At 35.5% G+C, this 23,496-nt stretch overlaps 1 protein-coding gene across 3 annotated transcripts in view; it reads left to right on the forward strand.

The window, feature by feature from the left end:
* The window catches only part of ZFAND3 (zinc finger AN1-type containing 3), a 348,505-nt gene that overhangs the window by 252,893 nt on the left and 72,116 nt on the right, over positions 1 to 23,496 (forward strand). For 2 of the 3 annotated variants that reach the window (XM_074236842.1, XM_074236840.1), the window contains exon 4: positions 9,191 to 9,256. The exons of the other annotated variant lie outside the window; for it this stretch is intronic. In XM_074236842.1, the coding sequence (XP_074092943.1) occupies positions 9,191 to 9,256 (66 nt within the window). The remainder of the gene's footprint in view (positions 1 to 9,190; positions 9,257 to 23,496) is intronic. 3 annotated transcript variants of the gene reach the window in all.

The following is a 23,496-nucleotide window of genomic DNA, read 5'->3' on the forward strand; positions in this document are numbered from 1 at the left end:
GACTCTTGTAGTGACATCTCTTATTGCCTCCTACAAATGTACTATAAGCATTTAAAGGAAGGGATAGAAAAGACAGGAAACTTTATTCAGAATTCTTTTAAAAGAATGGTTTAATTTTTTAAAAAAACCTTTATAATAGTGTCTGGGGTTTGAATAAAAGGTAGTCTTTTCTATTTTTCTCTTAAGGCTCTGTCAAGGGCATACACAAAACCTGTTCCCATTCAGAAAAAGGGCATTGCAATCCTCATTCTGAAACAGCTATGAACAGAAATTTTGGGAACATTATTAAAGTGTCTAAGTGTGCTCTGCCTTTTGACTGGGTCAGAAGATTAAAAACTCCTTCAGTATTGATGTTGTTATGAGAACCACTTCTGGGTTTTTGGAAAAATTCAAACCAGAAATCTTAGTTTCCTCTACAATAAATATCTAAATCGAACAGAACCACAATGGAAATTGGTTAAGTGACAAGCCAGATGTTTTACTATAAAGAGAAAATTGTCTGAAAACATAATTAGCCCCTTTATATTCTGACCCTCCAAAATAAACATCTTTTTTTTCCAGTTTTAAGCCACTAGATGGTAGCATACTTTGCATTTCATGTAACACTCCAGGACATAATCATATTTGGGAATTTTAGTTTTGTGTGTTGTTTTTATGAATTGAAAATCCTTTGGAACCCCTGCGTAACTTTAACAATTTCAAGATTATTTAGTAATTCAGTTACTGAGTATAGATCAAATTAGTATAGAGCAACTTGACAATAAATCCTTACTATAGATGTACATTTTACTTGGCCAACATCAAATGAAAAACAATGAGCATTCATAGAAGTTTGAAGTTCATGATGCTATCTTAAAAATTCATTTGAAAAGGGAACAAGGATACCTTAACAAGCATCGCTGGCCCTCTTTGCCAGTTGCAGTGATCATTGCCTACCAAGTAAGTCAGGCAGGGTATGAAGGAATCAGATAAAAATATCAACTCCTAATTAACCTATGACAAAAACATGATCAACCATCTATGTTAACCATTATTCCTCTTTAAAAGTTTAAAATAACTTTAGTTTTTTATTTCATCACCATTTCCAGAAATATCCCTTGCCCTTTCTCCACCTAGAGAACTGTCCCTGTAACAGAGAAAGAGGAAAAAATATAATCCAGGAAAAATAACCAATAAGTCAACTAAGTCTGATTGTTTATGTGGTATTTTCCATCCAGAGACTTTTTTTCCTTCTTCAGAACCAACTTTGGTCATTATGGTGTTCAGCTTTATTTTGTTTTCTATTCTTTCCATTTACAATATAGTCATTGAATTATTTCACTTTTAAGTGACAGTGTGATCCTAGTAACTGCTCTTGACCTCTGAGGTATTAGCCATATATGCTATTAACTTTAGCATTCCATTTCCACCACTCACTAAACTATGGAGCTTGGCTTCCATTACTTAGTGTGGTGACAACTAAGGAGACTCATGTAGGTACTTATCCTTTAAAGAATCTTCCCATGCTGTACAAATTGAAAAGATGGCCAACTTCATCTTACAACCCACTACTTATATAAAGCTTCTATGGGAATATAAAGAAACCTTGGGGAGCTTTATTTTTTTCCTCTGAGGAGAGTAGGCTGACCTAGATTGGGGTGGGGAGTGGGGAGGGAGTTGCATAGCAATGAATTTGGTGAATAAAAATAAAAGTATCTTAAAGAGAGATACACTGTGTTCAAGATAGTTGTCACAGGGCAAGTTCTGAATCACTTTGAAGCTGCTTAATGGATCCATCCCTCCTGAAATCTGGTAGTGAGTTGGTATTAGATCTCTGCTTGGATAAATTCATAATGTTTTATTTGTTTGCCTAGTCTGTATCAAATAGTGTAATACTGAGTTTTTATCTGATGGAAAAGGACTATTACCTTTGGGGAATTCTTTTGTGGATTACTCCTCTTATCTTTGTGTATGCTCCCTTTTAATAGATGATTCTTTTCAAATTCAGTTATGTAGACAGATTAAGTGTGTTCTCTCTAATTAAAGCAGTCCTTGAATTGCACTTTGGATATTGTGATTGGAAGTAGGAGGAACATTTTCCCCAGAATTACTCCCCATCTCCTGCTTGCTTAGATTTATTTATTCCTTAATAATTCAGTCAGTGTCAAATCCTAAATCATCACTGTCTTAAAGATTTTGAAAGAAAATGTCATTGATAAAGAAATGATTAGATGTTTCTAAGATTTTCAAAAAGGTTGTAAAACACTTTAGAACCAGATGGGAATGAAATGCAATCTGTAACTAAAAAGATTATTTTTCCAGTAAACTATTATCAAGAACTTTCCTGTTTTAAACATTCATCACCTGAGAATGTTAGAGATTAAAATATGTTGTTCAAATTTCCTTTTAAGAAAATGGTGTTTGAAAGTATTTGGAGATACAAAGGTAAACATCATACAGATTATGATGAAGTGGAATTGACAGGCTACTTACTAGGGGATGATGAATTCCTAATTAATCTACAGTGCCTTTAGTTTGAAATTAATTAGGCCCTGTTATGTAAATGTCATGTTAATTAAGCAAGAATATTGAAGTGTAATAAATCTGCAAAAGGAATGGCTATTTTTGTGTATTAATGTTTTACAGAGTTACTGGAGACCAGCAGCAAAATGTTTGATTATTGAGCTACAGGCAATTTTTAGCTGACTGACTGCTTGACAATCCTTTTTTTCCTAATTGATGTCTTTTGTGCACAGTGTTATAGCAGCAAAGGAGGACCAGTGGTACTAGGAGCCAAAAATAACTAGATGTTACAGCTACATTAACAAACTGTAGGTTTTTGATATGTGTTTTCAAGGTTAAAGGACATTGCTCCCTTTCTGTGTGATAAGTTCTTAGTTTTTGTGTTACTAAATCCTTGCTGGACAATATAATGTTGCTATCTGGACAATTTCCTCCTTAAGCAACAATCTCCTTTTAGTTTATGCTGGCAAAGAAACTTCTGTGGCTCTTGATGCAGACAGTGTATCTGTAGGATGGTAGAAGTAAAATTTGAATATCTGTCTACTTTGACTCAAGATGTGAGTGTTGATATTTAAAGAACATGTTTATTTAAAACCTTCCCTTTTTACAGGTTGCCATGTACTGAATATGCTGATTTGACCTCTGCTGTTAACTTCTTCAGGATTGAAATTAGAACTGTTTGAACAGGAAAATGCTATCCAATTGCACATGGTATAAAAATCTGTATTTGTTGGGAGAGCCTCACAACAAAGGAATTCAGCATCAGAGTTATTGTGTGAAATTGCAAATGGGATCTATAGTGGCACTGCATTATGCATGACAACTTTAATACAAGAACAGAAACAAACCGAGAAGAGAGTGCATAGGGCATTCAAACTTAACTTGTTAGAAAAACTTATATGCTATGCATTATTTGCATGCAAATTTCAAAGTTTAAATAGTTGAAATTTGATACATCACACAAAAGTAAAATTTTCCTAAATAAAATATCTTCTGGAGATGATAGCTTTCCATGGAAGTGCAGAAACACGAAAAGTGATCAAATCTTTTTATGTTGAAGAAAAAAATTGCAAAAAGCTATTATTATTATTATTGTTATTATTATTATTATTAGCTGTGAATTAGCTTAGCTATGCTTTATCCTACCATCACTACCAGATCTTTTATCTTCCAGGATTTTACCATAGTGAAGAGAAACACTTTTAGTGAAAATTTAAGTGAGAAAAGATTATTAAAATCTCAGTGGACTCTAATAATATCAGGATTAAGTAATTTCTACAGTCCTCATCCTGATTAAAATCATGGCCTCACATATATAAATGATTCAAGATCCTAGAAAAGCATTCCCTAATCTCAGAGCCCTGGCCCTAGAAGCATAGGAAAACTGGAAAGGTTTTACCTTAGAAGATTCCTACTTCAGCCCCTTCATTTTACAGATGAGGAAAGTAAGATAGAGTTATTTTCCCAAGACCACAATGCAGTAAATGAAAAATCTGGTTTTGAGCCCAGGTCTTCATGCCAGGTACAGCCCTGCTCCTGCTTTCTTGCACTAACTAGGCTGCCTAATTTCCTTATAAATGGACACTGGACTCTACTATGTAAAATCCTCACAAAACTAGGTGAAGGCCACTATCAAAAGAATGGAATTTTGGGTAAAGTTGCTTTCATAACATCTCACTTGGATGAGAAAATCCCTGTGACCGTGACTATGTCATAGTCCGTTTTTGAATAACTGTCCCCTTATGATAATACATGCCCTTGGACGTCATCCTCTTACTTAGCATTTCCAAATAAGAAGAGATATTTTACTAGAACCACATAGCCACTTTTCATATACCTTACTGTAGATAGTTTGAAAAGTATCCCTTCAAATTTTTTTTCTTATAATTTTTCCTTTTTAATAGCATTGACTTTATACTAATTGTTTAAAGACAGATAAAATCATAATTTTCTATAGCAGCTAGGTTGATTTGAAGGTGAGAAAATCTTAAACAACAATATTGTGATAAATTCACTTGCCCTGCACACTAGAGAATTCTGTTCCCATTTTGGATAATGTGAAATTTCATAGTAATGGTGAACTAGACTGGACTTAATATCAGTCTTTCTGTTTATAATATAATCCAATCATCATAACTGGGATGCATTATTATTGCTGGTTACACTTGCTATCAATTTGTCTTGGTTCAACTGTGGTTTTATTTGTATTTTACTCTAATATAGTGAATATATTGAATTGGGTTGTTAGTTTAACAAGATCTCTAGAGAACTCTTTCATGATGATGTATCTTGAGATATGCTAGATAGCCTCAAAGTTATTTATATGTCAGCCTACAGAAATCCAGTCTATGAGGGGAGGGAGAAAAATAATAATAAATATTCTTGTTCAGAATTAAACTAAGATTCTAATAATGATAATATATAGTTTTAGAAATGTATAGCATTTATGATTATTAATTTTAAATAGAACTTTATTTTGGTTAACTTAGTTGTCCCAGTCAAATTTTCAGCAGTTTTGACTTCCTTGAGCGTTTGCAATTTTATAAGGATACATTATTTTGCTACCTATAAGAAATTCAGGTAGTTTAAGAGATTAGTCATTCCTGTGTTTTATATGGGAATTTCATCACCATGGCCAGATTCTAGTGAGGGAAATGGAATTGATAGGGGGTGGTAAAGAACATGCTATCAGACTATATATGGTGCAAGGGCTATTCACCCAGGCATGGAAAGTAGAAGAGTCTATACATTTTGTAAGTGTGACAAGAATAGTATTTATAGTAGCAAATTTGAGTGAGCTCAAATCTAACCTGCAGCAGCCAAATGAATGAGACTGCTTTCTCTGCAGAGAACCCTTTCTGAAGATTAACTCCATCAGTTTACATAAGATAGTGGAGAATTAAAAGGTCCTAAACATATCCTCCACTCCTTCTCCACCCATCTCATCACCAGCCTCCTAAGAAAGAATGCTTAAAAAGAAACTTAGAAATTATTGCTGGTAAAGGGAAAGGACCAAGAGAATGGAATTTAAGAATTTTGAACATGCTTTGCATTTTCCATGTCCCTCCCATGAGTTATAGGAATTTCACAGTAATTCTACTGCAGTTCCTCATTGGTCCCTTTAATATTTCATTATCTGTGAAATTAATGGAGTGGCCAGGATGATTCCAATTCTGTTATCCTGTAACAGCAATTCTCACAACTTTTTGGTTTCAGGATCTCTTTGTAGTCTTAAAAATTGTTGAGGAGCCAGAAGAGCTTTTGTTTATACAGATTATATCTGTAAATCCAGGAGTATTCTAGAGCTAGCTCAAACTGCCTCTAGAGAGTTCACTGTTAATATTTTTAATGTGAACATATGCAGTTGGTAGCTAGGTGACTCACAGAATAGAGGGAACACTGGGTCTGGAGTGAAGAAGACCTGAATTCATGTGCACCACAGCTCCTTAATTGAGAGACCTAAGGAAACCACATAACCTCTTGTTGCCTCATTTCATCACCTGTAAAGTGAGGATAATTATGACCCCTACATCCCAATGTTGTTGTCCTCACAGATAACAGACTAAGATATGTTAAATATTTCAGCACAATTCTTACCATGTAGTAAGTGCTTTATTAAGCTAGCTAACTAGCCTATGGTTTTGGTGACAAAAGTGGTGGTAGAAGAAGAGGAAATGTGGTAGAAATCTTTTTCCAAGAATTCTATGGGAGTATTTTTCACCTAGTATGTCTACCCTGTTTTCTGCTCATATGAACCATACTCCTTATTCAAGTAGTCATTTTTTCCCCACTCTGAGTTCTAATAACTCTAGTCAATTGAGATCTTTTTCCTGACTGGTCAGTAGTAACATTTTTTTCTTCAAACTTTATATTCAAGGGGCGGCTAGGTGGCGCAGTGGATAGAACACTGGCCCTGGAGTCAGGAGTACCTGGGTTCAAATTCGGTCTCAGACACTTAATAATTACCTAGCTGTGTGGCCTTGGCCAAGCCATTTAACCCCATTTGCCTTGCAAAAAAAAACAACTTTATATTCAGTTTAGCATATTAATATATAGGGTGTCCAAAAAGTCTTAATACAATTTGAAACCTGAATATCTTTAATAGCTTAAAACTATACTAAGACCTTCAGGGACAACCCTATCTAAAATCTTTTGGTTTTGGATGTATCTTAAATTTCATCTTCATAACACATTTCTTAAATGCAGGGAATTTATTTTTTTATTTTTGCACTATTTAGAACCATGCTAGGCAAATAATAGGAACCTAGTAAACCCCAGGTGAATTGAATTGGATAATTTGCCACCACTATTTTTCCTCCTTTCCCCTTCATTATATTCAATATCCTTTAAAGGATGTTGCTATTATGTCCTGATGCTGTGAGCCTCTTGTTGAAGACTTAACAAGACAAAGTGTAAAGGAATGATAAGTTCTATGAATCTAGGCTTCTCTCTTCCATGCTTCAGTGAGTAGCAAAGAAAAGATATGATTTATAGCAGCTTAGTGTCCTTTCCCCTATCTGACCTGGAGTCCAGAAACAGTATAATTAAAAGTTGACTGTGTCTTAGTGAGCAAAAGGCCAGTGTGAGATAGGGGGAAATGACTTCTGTAGAATGTACTTTGGGTGACAGGGACTATTCCATTTTTGTCTTTGTTTTTCCACGTCATGGTATAATGCATAGCACACTGACAATTAATAAATGCTTGTTTTTGATTTGTTGGTCAATTTTGTTAAGAGAAACCTTTATGACATGCTGGGAGGTCCAGAAATTTCAAAATTTCTAGACACAGAATCGGAAAATTTTTGAGCTGAAAATTATCTCAACCATTCTACTCATTTTTGTTGACATGTGAAGAAATGGAGACTTAAGAGTCTTGTCTAAAATTGGAACTGTGCAACAGTTATTGGCACATTTTTGTTTTATTGGTGGATTACATAATACAATATCATAATATTAGGAATCTATCTGGTAAAAAATGGATCAGGTTTTGGTTTGTCGATCTTAGACCAATGACTTCACCATTCCAGACTTCACTTTTCTCATCTTTAAATGAGTAGGTTTTTCTAATTGAATCTCTAATAGCATTTTCAGTTCTAAAAATTTTCTCATTCTAGAGTATGAAGTATCCTAATGACCTAAATGTCATATCATACTTATTGCATTTAAACAAAATTTTCTTCACCAGATAGTCCTCAGTTAGTTTGCCCTTTTTAAAAGAATTTCCTTTCTAAACCAAGTCATATTATTTTATAATTTTTTTGTTGAGAGGTAGAGTGGCACAGTGGATTGAGAGCTGGTCCTTGTAGTCAGAAGATCTAGGTTTAAGTCCTGTCTTTGACACAAATTAGCCATGCAAATGAGGACAAGTCATTTAGAACTCTGTTCCCCAGTCTTTCAGACTAAATTTCAGATCTCTGTCAGTCTTCTCTATCAGTGAAGACTTTCCAAAATGAAGGTTTCTTACATGATTAAAATGACTGAACTGTATCCTTTCCCCTGGGGTCAAACTTTCAGCCTAGTATCATCCTAAAGTCCTCATCTTCTCATACATCCAATACATTGCTTAACCCTGTTAATTTTGTAGCGTCTCTCCCCCAATACTGCCATCACTATCTCTGCAGGCTCTCATCACCTCATGCCTAGATTATTGAAATAGTTTGCTGGTTGATTTCTCTGTCTCAAGACTACTCATTTCAATTTATCCTCTACTCAGCCATCAAATTGATTTCCTAAAGCACAGATTTGACCATGTCACACCCAGCAATCCCAGGCAATAGATTCCAGTGACTCCTGGTTATCCCCAGGATCAAATATAAAATCCTATTTGGTATTCAGTGTACTTCATAACCTGACCCTGGTCCTTTCCTACATTTTCAAGTCATAAATTCCCCCATATATGTTGTCATCCAGTAACACTGGTCTTTTTGCAGTTTCTTATGTAAGTTGTTCCATCATCAGACTCTGCATTTTCACTGGTTGTCCTTGCCTGAAATTCTCTACTTCCCCATCTCTACTGCCTTTGCTTCTTTCAATTTCCCCACTTTAAAAAAAAAAATTGTATAACTTCACCAGAAGACTTTCTTATCCTCTCTGTGTTGGTTCCTCCTTTTGGTTGCTTATCTTCAGTGTATCCTGTACATAGTTTCTATTGTATGTAGTAGTTTGTATGTTTTTCTCTCAGATTAGACTGTGAGCTCATTGAGAGCAAGGACTCTCTTTTGCTTTTCTTTGTAAACATTGGAGAACACAGTACAGTTGCTTACATATAAAAGACTTGATAAATGCTTATTGGCCAACAATACTAAATACTAGTGAGTATAGTATAATATGGACAGGGTATGGAACTATGTTCTTAAGAGCCAAACCAATCTTTTTTTTTTTTTTTTTTTTTGCAAGGCAAACAGGGTTAAGTGGCTTGCCCAAGGCCACACAGCTAGGTAAATATTAAGTGTCTGAGACCGGATTTGAACCCAGGTACTCCTGACTCCAAGGCCGGTGCTTTATCCACTACACCACCTAGCTGCCCAAGCCAAACCAATCTTAATAGCTCCCTTAGCTTATTAAATATATGGAAAATTGGGTCATATATATATTCCCAGGGATGTTGCCATTGCATTTCCCCTGCTTCCAAATATGCAGGCTCATAGAGACTGCTACTTGACTGATGTCCCTGCCTTTTTGTTTCTAGGTGGGCCATGCACAGATATAGCTCATGTCTCATTAATCACGCCAACCAAAAGATCCTGTGGCACAGGTACGTACATCATTCCTTCATTTCTAAATGCTTTCCATTGCCTAGATCCTAAATTGTATTTGGTGTACTTGCCAACATTTCCTCTTTCTTTCTTTTTATTTCTTTTGATTTTTGAAATGACATGGAAGTGGCAATAAAAAGGTTGGTAGTGTTGTAAAGGTGTCATGTTGACTTACCTGATGATGATAATAACTCATATTTATGAAACACCTTATAACTTTCATAGTACTTTCTACTTAACTCCATAAAGCAAATATTATTAGCCCCATTTTAAAGTTGATGGGAGGCAGCTAAGTAGAGCAGTGGATAGAACACCAACCCTGGAGTCAGGAGGACCCAAGTTCAAATCTGTCCTTAGACACTCAATATTTACTAGCCGTACTACCTTGGGTAAGTCACTTAATCCTATTGCCTCATTAAAAAAAAGCAAAAAATTAAAAATTTGGGGGTGGGGTTATGAGTAGGTTAAATACCTTGCCTGAGATCATATTGCTATCCTGAAAGGTACCTTGGAGTAGATGACAAGAGTACTGGATTTGGACTAAGAAGGACCTGAGTTTAAATCCTGTCTGTGACAAATATCCTGTGTGAATATGGAATCAAAGGAGCAGAGAAATCTATTAACTGTTCTATGCTCTGGCCAATTTTCTTTTGACTATAAATTACAGAGAATATTTTCTTCTGCATTGGAAGATGAAGGTTCTTTCCAGGAACTGCCAATAATAGTATCATCAAAGATCCAGTAAAAGGGGGGCTAACATCACAAGATGAAGAGCTAATAGTTTATGTAGAGTACTTGGCAAACCTTAGAGCATCATGTAAATATTTGCTTTTATTAAATATCAGAGCTGATATTTAAACCCTCTATGGGGTTATTTTCTGATGGGAACTGGAAGTAAAGTTTGGCATATAGTCATTTCCTAGCTTCCTCTCAGTGACTTGTATGTAAAGAATGTTGTTTCAGGCATGAAGCTTAGAGGGAGCACAACTCCTTTCCTAATGCTTGACATGTTGCTTGTTTTTTTAAAATGAGAAAAACTCATGAAAATCTTTTATATATAAAGTGGGTGCTGAAGAGTGAGGACTACTGTGGTACATTTAATAAGGATTTTGACCTGTTATCATATAATAGCTCTTTTCAGTCAGTCATTCTCTTACAGTTTTGTGATTTCTTATTCTTTTCCCACTCACAGGAACCTGGGAACATCCTTGTTTATTTGTGGAATTTTTATTACACATGAAGTCATGAATCCTGTAGCTTTCCAAAGAATAGAAACAGTACCTAATGTTCTCTTCCTCTATAGCTTAATTTGTTTTAAACAGTGTTTCCATTTCTAATAAGCCTGCCTGCCATTTAAAATATCTCACAGATTGTATTGTTCTTCCAAAGGTCACAAAGAAAGTATTTTTCATTGTAATCAAAATCTTTTCTTTAAAGTTCTCTATCAGGAATTGCAAGAGCCATGCTAACTTTTAAAAGAAAAAAATTCAACCACAGTCATCATAAAAGATTTTTTTGTTTTGTTTTGATTTAGAAATATCACTTGTTCTCCCTCAGAGTTTTAGAGCAGTCAGTTGTCTTTTGTTTCAAAATGCCCTCCACAATAAAACTTCTAAGGAATTTAGTAGTTTGCTTTTGAATAAGATTGGGTTGATTTTCCTCACAACAGATCAGTTTTATGGAGTTGTATATGACAGCAGTGACTGACAATACTATTCTCTTTGAGTTCTAGGCATTCTAGAATGGGCCAGGGATGTGCCCTGGGTAAAGATAAATTGTGTTTTTGTCAAAACAAATGGAAAAAGAAAGACATATCCACCCAATATTGCTTAACAGAGGATGGTATGAGGAACCAATTTTCTGCTCCTTTAACTCCTTATTTGGTAAACAAGACTAAGATGCCAGTATCAACTAGTTATTACTCATTCTATGATGAGAAAACTTCTAGCTTTACTTCTTCTTTTGTCTATGAAGAGCTGCTGACAGAAAAAATTTTTTTCCCTCTCTTCTTTGCCCTCATATTTGATTCCTTAGTCATCATAGTGCCCATAGTCCAGGTCCTCTCCTGTCTTATTCTCTCATGCCTTCAGAAATTATTTTGTTACAAACTTCCCTTTATTCCTAGACCTCTTCACACTGCCGCCTTATTTCAACAGTAGAAAACCCAGCTTCTCTCTAGGGTAATATCTCTGGCCACCCTCTCCAGAATTGGCTCCTCCTTTCATGCTTCCAAAAGTGGTGGCTAGGAAGGGGAAGAGGACATCCTTTGTGGACATCCCTGCAACAGTTACACTTCTAGTTGCAGTTATTTACTAACCTCCAGTAATGTGAGATTATTCTTGAGGAGTCTACTCTCAAGGTCACACTTTTCATTTCCACCTTATTCCTTCTCACAGGGAGAGACATGAGACAATGCCTCCTTGAACACTCTGGTCCCTTTTCTCATCAACCTCCTGAATTCTTGTCAATACCACATCAGTCACACAGGACCTTATCTATAACCTTGGTCATAGTTCCTGTCATGGTTCCATTGAAACTTTGAACTTCTTTCTCTGATCAAAACTTTTTCTTCTTTAGAATCTTCTGTCTCTTCTATCTTAAGCCTATCTTTCATCTTTATTGTCACCTTCTTTCTCTCAAACTCAACTCCAAGTTATACCTTTATTGCTACTGATACCTTTAGGAGAACTTCATGAATCTGTACTGAATAGGTTCACAGTAAATTTAATCTATCTAATCTCTGGACTTGTGCTCCATGGTAGTCATTTTATTCTTTCCTTAGGATTCTTTTACTACATTACCTACAGCACCTGTTCTAAGCTTGGTTCTTTCTCTATCTATGCCTTTTCTTTGTCTTGAGAGAGAACTTCGATTCCTTCTTTCCTGAGAAAATTAAGGTCATTAAACTTCCTGTTTTCTTCAATACCACACCTCAAAACCTGAGACTAACCTGTATTCTTCTTGGATTGTGCTGTATTAATTATTCCCTCTTTTCTTTTATTTCAGATTTCACTATCTATGGGCTTCTTCTCTGCTGCCCATTAACATATCCAGATTGCTCCCATTCTCTAAAAAATCTATTTGATTCTGCGATTCCATAAAACCATTGTCATGAAATCCCTTCTCCTTTAACAGCCAAATACCTAGAAAATATTTTTTTTTACTCATTGCCTCCATTTCTCTAACTCCTAATTATTTTTCAACTCTTTTTGATCTGGCTTCCAATCTCATTGATTTACTGAAACTGTTCTCTCTAGGGTTTCTTCTAATTTCTTAACTGCAAAACCTAGTAACCTTTTCTCATCCTCAAACTTCTTGACCTTTCATCACTTTTCCCCCTGGATACCCTTTTCTCTTTGGGTTTTTATAATAGCTCTTGTCTTCCTATCTGTATGACCTTATTTACATCATACTTCCTTGTAGGGTCATCTGTCATCTGTGCCCTACCCCTGTTATTGGTTGTCACCCCAGGCTGTCCTGAGCACTCTTCTGGTTTGATAATTCCATCAGTTCCCATAGGGTCAGTTCTCATATCTATACAACTTTTGAATGAATAAGTGTCAGCTGTTAATGATTATTGAATAAAAAACCTTTTTTGTTTTAAACAATCATGAGGTTTTCTTCCTACCTTAACTATTTAACATTTCCTCTTCTCCCAAAGACAATTGCAAACTTATTTTTTTAATTCTCTGTTATTTGTCTTTATATCATGGTCATTTCAAACCTTTGCTCTCAATATTGAACATTCCTTAGGGTAACGACATATATCTTTGTAAACAGTAGTGCCCTGCCTCTGCATTGTGTTGGACATAATGGAAATACTTTCCTTTTCTGTTTTCATACATCTTCACTGGTTTTTCAGTCCTTCAGGGTTCTACTTCCTTTCAGTGATCTTTTATTTTATGTTGTAGTCACTGTATATATTCTCTTGGATGTGCCTGTTTTGTTTTGCATTATTCCAACAGGTCTTCCCAGTTTTCTTTGAATTTTGTCGCACTTATTTTCAAAGTAAAATCTGTTGCACATATATCTATATCTATATATCTATATCTATCTATCTATCTATCTATCTATCTATATATATATCTATATATATATCATAGTATTTTGATCCATTCTCTCCAGTTGATGGACATCCAATATAGCATCTTTGTGCTGAGAGGGTGGACCATCTAGTAATTTAACAGGTAAGTTAGTGGTCTTCTTTTTGGTGCTTTGAGAATTAGACTTTTGGATTGACCAAACATTAAATGATTTCTAGTAGCCAAAAAGGACAGCTAAATGGCACAGTGAAGAGAATACTAGGGGTGGATGGTAGCACAGTGGATAGAGCACCGGCCCTAGAGTCAGGAGTACCTGAGTTCAAATCCGGCCTCAGACAGGTAATAATTACCTAGCTGTCTGGCCTTAGGCAAGTCACTTAACCCCATTGCCTTGCCAAAAAAAACCAAAAACAAACCTTACCAAAAAAAAGAGAACTAGATCTGGAGTCAGGAAGATCTAAGTTCAAATCCAACTTCATTGGACAGTTACTAGCTGTGTGACTCTAGACAAGTCCTTAACCCTATTTAGTTTAGTTTCCTTATCTGTAAAATGAGCTGGAGAAGGAAATGCCAAACTCCTCAAGTCATTTACCAAGAAGACCCTAAATGGTGGTTCAACAACCACCAGCAAAAAGTCTAAGGTGTCTTTTATGAATAGTTTGCCTGTTTGTTATTCTTCATTTTTAATCTCAGGTTTCTGCTTTGGTCTGATAGAGGGCATAATAGTAGTTTCAATACTTGTACTTCCACTTTGTACTTGTTATTAGACTTGGTGGTAGAAGCTGCTATTTGAACAACAATTTTAGAACATGTGAGGATTAGCAGATAAAAAGCTGCTGCAACCTCAAATTGCTCATGCAGGTAGAATAATTTGCTTTTTTAAATAATGATTCAAAGCCCTAAGGTATGTCTAGTCAGAAAGGGTATTATTATTTAAGACTATCTATTTAGAATAGGAATCCCCTTGTTTATTAGTTTATTGTTGATGAAGATTAGAGAAATGTATCCTGTCTTAGGTCTAACTTGAATACATTCTCTCTTGCATTGCCCTTGAAAAATGGAACAGGGAATCTCATTCGCTTCTATGGCTGACTGGACTAGTGTTCCCTGTGTTCTGCCATACAAATGGAGGCATTCACTGCATCCTGCAAAGGATGGAGCTGAATAAATTGAAATAAGTGACCTTTGGGGTGTACCTAGGAAAGAAATTGCTCTCTGGTCTACCACTCTTATTCCTTAATGTAAAGCTTTGTTTTGCCACTATATTTTATATTTCCTTTTGAAACAGTGAAGACTTTATTTCAAGACAGAAATCAAATGATTGAGGGAAAACATTATATGTTTGCAATCTTGACTTAGACTTGGCAGGATTCAATTCCACTATCTGTGTTTTTCTTATTTGTTATTACATTCCTTTATATAGTGACTGTTGTCATATTTTAACAAAGATTCATGTTATGTTGAGTATATAATGCTTTATCTGATAGATATAAAAATGATTTTTGGAATAATTGCTGCTGCATAGATGTTAAAAAATGTGATCATAATTATCCAAGTCACAAAGTAAATTGCCATCTGTAGTGCCATCAGAGAACTGCGATATTGCCTGAGGGTAAGGCAGCTGAGGCTAGACACCAAGACAGCTTGTTCTAAAAGTCATCTTGTTCTTATTTGGAATTGGTCAGCAACCCCTGTTTTCAGTATTCTTCATGTCCATTCACTGATACAATTTTGTACCAAATCTGTGTTTTTACTTTTATGATTGCCTGGTTTCCTTTTAGCGTGTGATAGTACTATATTGTTCATTGTTTCCTAAGCCTTTCTTCATATCACTCTTCAGCTTCCTTAGGCTCACTAAGATGAGTGAAGAAACTCCCCTTCCCTTGGAAGTTAAGAGAAGTTTGATGTGCTTCCTACTGCTTTCCAAATCAGTGTTCATTTCATTGCAGGACTGTTCGTTTCTATGGGCTTTATATTGGAACTTTTGAATTAGAATCTAAAATGAATCAGAAACTAAAGGATATGATTATGAAATCAAAGATTTTCCTGTAAATCTTGTAAATACCTACCATCACTATCTTTATCTCTTACAGAATAAATTTTCATAACCGTTCAACTCTCAAAATCATTCCTAGAGAGGGAAGGTAGGTTCTACAGACTAGGGAACTTTAGGGATTCTACTTCCCTGCTTTGTTGAACTTTTTGTTGAATTTAGCTGTATAAAATGCATGCATTTATATCACACCCTTTTCCTTCCTTCAAATATATTTTTCCCCTCAGGTCTGCAGTATCAGCATTTGAGATAGAGATTAGAAATTTGACCTACTTATGTAATATGCACGTTCCCATCAGGAGAATATTAAGAAAGACATAAACCTTTCATTTTTATTAGCATTTAATATAACCATTGAAGAAAGATCAAAATAGTAAATCTGTCAAGGCAAAAAAAAGTATAAAAATATCGGTTTACCTTCTGTACTTATTAACATGGGTCCAAAAGTAGTTCATCTTTTTTTTTTTTTAGGTAGGGGTGTTTAGGTTTTTAATTTAATTTAAATGGACAAGAATGCAAAGAACAATAGTAGGGCATGAATGGTCTCTGTTCTAAAATATGCCCTAAAATAGAGAGAAAAGAAGAAGCAATTTCCAGTTGTAATATATACTATATTGCCATAAATGAGTATCATAGGCTTTGTAAGTTATGAGTGAGTGAGTGACTGATGGACTGACTAGGTTGTAAAGGCTAGATGTGGCAACATCATCCACTTCCTATTAATTTATTTTCTCAGGGCTTTTGTTGTTGTTGTTATTTTGGTTTTTGGCCTTTTTTTTTTTTATCAATCCTACCTAAATTTTTATTTTGTTGAAAGAATAGAATTAGGAGATTAAGTTTATGACTTGATATAAGATGACTTGATATAAAAGGGTTTAACATACTACTTATTATATTGAGATTTCAAGAAAGATTGGGGGGGAGAAAACTTGCAATTTTTAATTGTATCAGTGAGCAAAAATCAGAACCCTCAATATTCATCAATATTAACAGACATTAGTGTTTTCAGATGCCAATGTAAATATATTCATGTGACCTATTCTTTTAGGGAAAAGCTTAGTATTTAAGTGGATATAAAGCCAGAGTATTAGACATGTGAATGGAATTTTTATATGTGAAGGGCGGGCTATAGAATAAAAGGGGAAAAAAAGAGTTTTGTTGCTAGGGATGGAAGGAGACTTTGGTATTGGATTGCTGAAGGTGGTATGTGAAAATGCAATTTACTTGTTACTTTGTGCAACTAGAACTGAAATCTGCTTTTATAGCCATTTTATCATAGTAAGGAAGAAAAGTTGTGCTCTATCATTAATTAGATATTCTATTGCTCTTTTGAGGCATAGTATCTGAGCTAACACTATTAAAAAGATCATCAAGGGAATTTTAAAACTTTTTCTTGAGCACTTCTGAGAGGTTTTTTGTTTATTTGTTTGTTTTTGGTTTTTTTGCATGTGGCTATTTTAGTTGGCCTTTCCTTTATCTTCCTATTGGAGGGCAGTGTGTTAGAAACACAACCTTCCCAAAGCAGCAGGAAGAGTGTGGTAATAGAACAGGCACAATGCTGCATTATAAATCATCCAAGCTTGCAATGATACTGCCCATTAAAGTGTCTTTTTTTTCCCCCTCCTACTCAGTTCTCGGCTGTACTAATAGAACAGCGCATCAAGCAAGGCTGTAAATAAAAGTTATTACCTAATAGGTGGGTACTGAAGTGGAACGGACGGGAGCTGAGGCATGGAGGCCTTATTACTGCTCATCAGCAATTATAAACAGGATAAAGTGTCTGGGACTTACGCTGATGCAGCGAGGGCTAATAGAGGCTGGAGGACAACACTGTACCATGATAGGATGATGTATGTTGATGGGTTTTTACTGCCTCATCTTGCAGCTTGTTTCTAAGACGAGTTGTGTTATCTGTTTTCCTCCCTCAGACATCTATCTAAGAAGACAGTTCCATTGCCTTTCCTGCCAGCAGGTGGGCCAGTGTGGGTACCTTATATACCTGTATCCATTTCCAAGATACTGTTCTCTGGAGGGACCTTCAAAAATATCTTACAATCATGGCCAATTAAAAGCCATAAACATATTGAAATGTCATGCATATGATACTTTTCCCGGTTACCATGGTTCTAAATCCTGACTTCAGAAATTGTTGTCTATGTGAAATGTAAAGTTAGCTCAGTCTTTATAGATACCAGTCACAGACATGAGCTGTACCAGAGTTTACACTAATTAAAAAAAACAAACAAGACAAATATACAAAGGCACTGCTCCAGCTTTAAATACATTTGTTTGGAGAAAAAGAATTGGAAACAAATAATATATATGAAAATGGATTTTTTTCTTTTTATAAAGACTTGGGGAAAACATTTGGGATTTAGTCACTTTAGGTGAAAAAGGAGTGATCCAGCCCATATTTTGATGGATTAAAATGTAGAGAAAACTCAGTGCTAGGACTATGCCAATAGCAATTACCACTGAATTGAAAACTGCAAATATGCCTTGGAAAAGATTCCAAAAATCATGTAAGCACTTGGTGAAAATGGAAATGCAGTGCTTGCTCCTCTTTGGTTCACTCACCTTTGCTAAATCTTCATTAAACTTTTGTAGAAGAAGACATATGTAGGAAAGGCCCAGAGGAAATATGCTTCTGAAAAGAAGCTTTTGATAGTTTGATTTTAGAGAGATGAGTTTATGAATATTTTGAGAGTTCAAGTGTTGCTTGCTTATGCTTTTAAATGGATAAATTATTTTAAAGCAGTAACTTTCAAACATGAAAAAAAGTGCCAGGGTATGTTGCCAAAATATGTTACTTCAAGTGGTTACCCTAAAGTTAAATTCAGGTATCAAAACCAGATATATGACCATATTCAGGTATTAGCATTGCAAAAGATTTCATCTTTAGATTATTTTATATTTCATATTGTCAGTACTCCAAAAATAAAATCTTATTCATTAGAGTTAGTGTTGACACTTAAAATTTTAAGCCTGAAAGATCCAGGAGAAAGGTGATACCATTGTTGGAAAGGAAGCCGACTTGAAAATGAAATTGTTTAGGGATATTGCTTGTTGAAGTCACTTCTGTGGCTTCATTTCTTGTCCAGCCCTTCATTCTTACCTTGTTAATTTCCCAGTACGCCTCTTCAGCCAGCAGCTACCTTCTCAAAACCTTCACAGGGCTCCTGATTGCCTACTGAAGTTCACATTTCTTAACCTGACAGTCAAGGCCTTTCACTTAACCAATTTGTATCATTTCCTTCCAACCTTATCTCCCATTATTGTTCTTTTTTCACCCTATACTAGAAGACAAACTGATCTACTTTCTGAACCTTCAGTATCTCCTGAACTTTTGTCTTAAGGTCACAACACAAGAAGGTTTAGTGATCACTGAGACTTAATGGGATGAAATAGAAGGGAGTAGGAGGGAGTTTGAAACATAGTTATATTATAGCATTTTGTATATTAAGAAGGTATGTGAAGAAATCCAGGGGAGTGTAAATGATGGAAAGCATTAAAGTCAGTGAAAGAAGAAATATCAAAGCATACTCCAAACCATTTGGATTGAATGAAGAAATGATGTTAGGAAACAGATCACAATTCTAGCACAGAGGAATGAGAAATAATGATGTAGGAATTCATTTATTTAGACATCTGCTGTATCTTCCACTAGTTTGGAAGTTCCTGGGGGGAAATATTAGGAACCTCGGGGGTAAATGGCCAACTTTTTTTCCTAGGTGGTGGAGTGATGGTGGAAGTGAAAATAAAAACATAGTTTGACATGTACCACAGATTTTGGGAGGGCAAATTTAAAAAAATGTTCAAGGTAAGAAGAAGCAAATGGACACAAATTCTTAGGAAAAATCAACCCAGAGAGATGGGAAATAATAAGGAATTTAATTCTAAAGACAAGGGGAAATAATTGTGATGAGGAAAAAAATAGTTGTCTGAGGAAATTGATGTGGAGGCATAAGAAGCTCAACCCTCAACTTTTATTTTTATTTTTTTTAAGAAGGATTTATTTTTTTTGAGTTTTACAATTCTTCCCCCATTCTTGCTTCCCTCCCTCTACCCCCACCTCCACAGAAGGCATTCTGTTAGTCTTTACATTGGTTCCATGTTACATACATTGATCTCAGTTAAATGTGATGACAGAGAAATCATATCCTTAAGGAAGAAAAATAAAATATGAGACAGTAAAACTGCATAATAAGATAACTTTTTTTCCCCTAATTTGAAGATAATAGTTTTTGGTCTTTGTTCAAAGTCCATAATTCTTTCTCTGGATACAGATGGTATTCTCCATTGCAGATAGCCCAAAATTGTCACTGTTAACCCTCAACTTTTGAAAGGTTTTGTGTGTGTGTGTGTGTGTGTGTGTGTGTGTGTGTGTGTGTGTGTGAGAGAGAGAGAGAGAGAGAGAGAGAGAGAGAGAGAGAGAGAGAGAGAGAGAGAGAATCAGGGGCAAATAAATACCATGCACATTATTTTGGAGCACAGTCTTATAAAAATATCAGGAATACTAAGCCCAGACAATTCAAGGATTTTTTAAAAACAAGATAGTTGTAGTTTTGGAATTAAAAAAAAACTATATTGGGAGCAAAGAGGAGCTAAGAAAATGGTAATTCTCCTCCTTTTGGAAGTGAAGGAAAGAATGAAACAAGCATTTTTCTGAGTGTACTTCCTGTGTGTAAAGTAGTAGACTAAGTGCTAGGGGTACAAATACAAGCAAAAGAAAAATACTCCCTAAACAAAGGGGGAACTGTTGAGGGAGGAACAAAATGAAGGTGACTAGAACATAATTATGAAGTTCAGAAAGTTAGGACTGAGGTTAGATGGGAATGAATTCAGGTAACTTGGATCCCTTCACAAAATGGAGGCTCCAGGAGAATCTCCTCATTGGGAGAAGGGGGCTGAGCCAGGGGCTAGGTAGAATGATGTCTCTCGGTGAGGAAGCTCCCATTGCAGAGGAGAAATCTAGGATGAAATAGTAGTAAAGGCATTGTTTTGAAGTCCAGAAAGTGAAGAACAGGGCCAGCAGGGGGTTGCAGGTGAATAAATAGTATGATGACTCAGTAAAAAGACAGCCACTCATTTTTTATTTGGGATCAGTTTTCTCTGCCAAGGAGAAAAGCTTTCATGTTAGAAATGACAGGACAAAATTGGCTAAGAGGGATAATAAATGATGAATTTAGAGATGAAAAGTGACACTAGAGGTTGAGTCTACCCTCACTTTACTATGAAGTGATAAGACCCATTGAGAGCAAGCAATTTCCCTTAGACCACATAGGGTGTAAGTGGCAGAGCTGGAATTCAAACCAAAGACCTCTAATTACAAATCCAGCATACTTTACACTGCACCCCCTTCCAAATGCCCAAAATAAAGTAGGAAATTTCAAGAGAGCATCTAGCTCCCTTCCCTTGTGAACTGGCCCAGATAAGGGGACTTTTTTGTTTTTTGTTTTTTGTTTTTTGCAAGGCAAACGGCAGGCCACACAGCTAGGTAATTATTAAGTGTCTGAGACCGGATTTGAACCCAGGTACTCCTGACTCCAGGGCTGGTGCTTTATCCACTATGCCACCTAGTCGCCCCAATAAGGGGACTTTTAAGAGAAATGGCAGATATAATTATTGAGTAATGGTCAAGTTACATTTGACTATTAGTGAGTAAAGGGGCACATTTCATCCCATTTTCCAAAAAAAAGGAAGAATCTGCAAACTGTAGGCCATTGAGTTTAACTAAATTGATTTGGATATGGCAGCATGTCCAGAATGTCTGAGCACTGAAGTCCAGAAGAAATCTTGTATCATCTTTGCTAAAATCATTGTCCACCTGAACTTGGAAAGTGATACTGCTCTTTTTTTTAACTCCATTCTTATCAAGGAGCTAGTGCTAAGGATTTATAATGGTGGGCAAGAACATTCTTACAGTGGTTTCACAAATTAGTCTATCTTTATAGATAAGTATTATGAGTTTTTAAAATTATAATTGAAAACATTAGAGTTTTTTGTAGGAAACAAGGGTCTTTTGGGGGAGGGACAACTTGTGAGTAAATATTTCTTGAGGAATATAAGAGTGTATAAGGGTATAAGGGTGATCACTGCATTCAGATCAAGCAAAAAGATAGCAATGATAACAACTTAATCTTATATATGTTCCTTTAAGGTTTGCAAAGCACTTATGTTTGTTATCTAATTTGAGCTTCAACAGTCGTGTGATATCCTATACTATAGGTATTATCTCTTTTACAGATGAACAAACTTGAGTCTTAGATGAAATGACTTTCCTAGTCACAGGACTAGTAAGCATCAAAAGTAGGATTCTAATCTGTCAGTTTCCAATTCCAGCTTACTCTACCACTTCATACTCACTTTGTTATGGTTCATATCAAATAATTTAACCTTGGAAACATTTTTGTCATATTGTTATTTTTTTCCATATTGTAATTAGTTATCTAATCAGCCAAATATTTCTATGGATGCCATTAACCAGCCTCCACTGCATAATTATTTTTAGAGCCTATACATACACTGTTATAAAAGCTTATTTGGCCTTATGCTCCTTACAGTTTTGAATTCTCTCTTTCATTACCAGTATCCTCCCACAGAATTTCAGAGAATTATTCCCAAGTAGCAGAACCACAGTTCAGAATTTTAAATAACCACAGCTCTATTAGCTCAGTGGACAAGGGAATTATTATATCCTATGCATTTCCCACCTCTGCTCCCTTCCTCAAATGAGTGTATTTATATATGTGTTTTATGGAAAGATTAGAATTTTTTTTTGTTATTTTATCCAAAATTGAGTTATCTTGGTAACCCTTAGCAGAAAATAAATAAGAACATTCTTTACAGCAACTAATTAGAAAATATGTGTAGCATAGTTGTATATGTTTAACCTATAGATATTACTATCACAGGGAAGGGGGAAGATAGGAGGAAAATATGAAACTCAAAATCTTACAAAAAATGAATATTGAAAACTATCTTAACATAGTGTAATTGGGAGAACTTTTTTAAATTTTTTAAAAGAATATAGGAACAATCTTAAGGATTTTTTTCTTTAGAGCCAGCTTGCTCTAAAGAAATGCAACAGATTCACTTTCTCTCCTAGCCTGGAAAAGCTGGATTACTTATTCCCAAAGATAGTACAGCTATGTAACTATTGACTATCTGTCCAAAAATTCAACATACTAGGCTTTAAGAAAATTGCAAAGAAATGCCTTTATAATTTTAAATTTAAGGCTCTGGACTCTTTTAGCAAATCACTATTTACTAGGACCTGTGTTATGTGATGGAGATAGACAGAAATGAAAGAGTCTTTTCCTTCAAGGAACTTATATTCTGTGACTCAATAGATGGACAGAAGAACATGTGAAATACATAGAAAAATAGGATTATTGAAGGAACACGAGCAGCTTTGGGGGAGATAATCACGAAAGTCATTCATCTAAAAGGTAGCCTCTTCAGTTGAACTTTGAAGGAAGCTGGTAGTTTTAAGAGGTAGAGGTTAGGAAAGAATGTATTCCAGGCATTAGGAAAAGCCATTGTAATTACAGGTTATAGCTGTTTGTCCTTGATTTTTGAAGAGGACTATTACATCAGAAAGGTGATGCTATGATTTGCAAGTGAATTGGATGTAAGTGAGGGGAGGGTTGTGCAAAGTCACTGGCCTCACTCTCTCCTTCAGAGCCATCTGAGTCCAGTTGCAAGATACAGAACAGCACAACTAAAGGTGACCCTGGTTGCAGTGAGGGACCTTGACCTTTTTAAACTGAGGTCTTTAACCAATATCAGTTTTATGGAGGCAACCTCTATTCATTGATTAAGGCTAAATCTTTTACTAATATTAAATAAATGTAAATATCCATCTGTCATTCTGGAAGGGGAAACCCTCAGGGTTCCTTACCAGATTGGAAACAATTGATATTTAAACACTCAACAGATGCAAAACTTGGCCAAGTGAAGCTTGAGCTGGGACTTAATGTTAGCTAAAAAAATGAGAGTCAGTGTAATTTGGATATAAAGTGTGATCCTTAAAGAAATCTAACCAGGAAATCTCAAGATATCTTGCCAAAATTTATATTTCTTTGGGCAGAACACCCTAAGTAAGGGTATTATGCCTTATGTGGACAGAGAGCAGGAAGGA

The sequence above is a fragment of the Macrotis lagotis genome, chromosome 5, assembly GCF_037893015.1.
Source record: "Macrotis lagotis isolate mMagLag1 chromosome 5, bilby.v1.9.chrom.fasta, whole genome shotgun sequence".
NCBI lineage: Eukaryota > Metazoa > Chordata > Mammalia > Peramelemorphia > Peramelidae > Macrotis > Macrotis lagotis.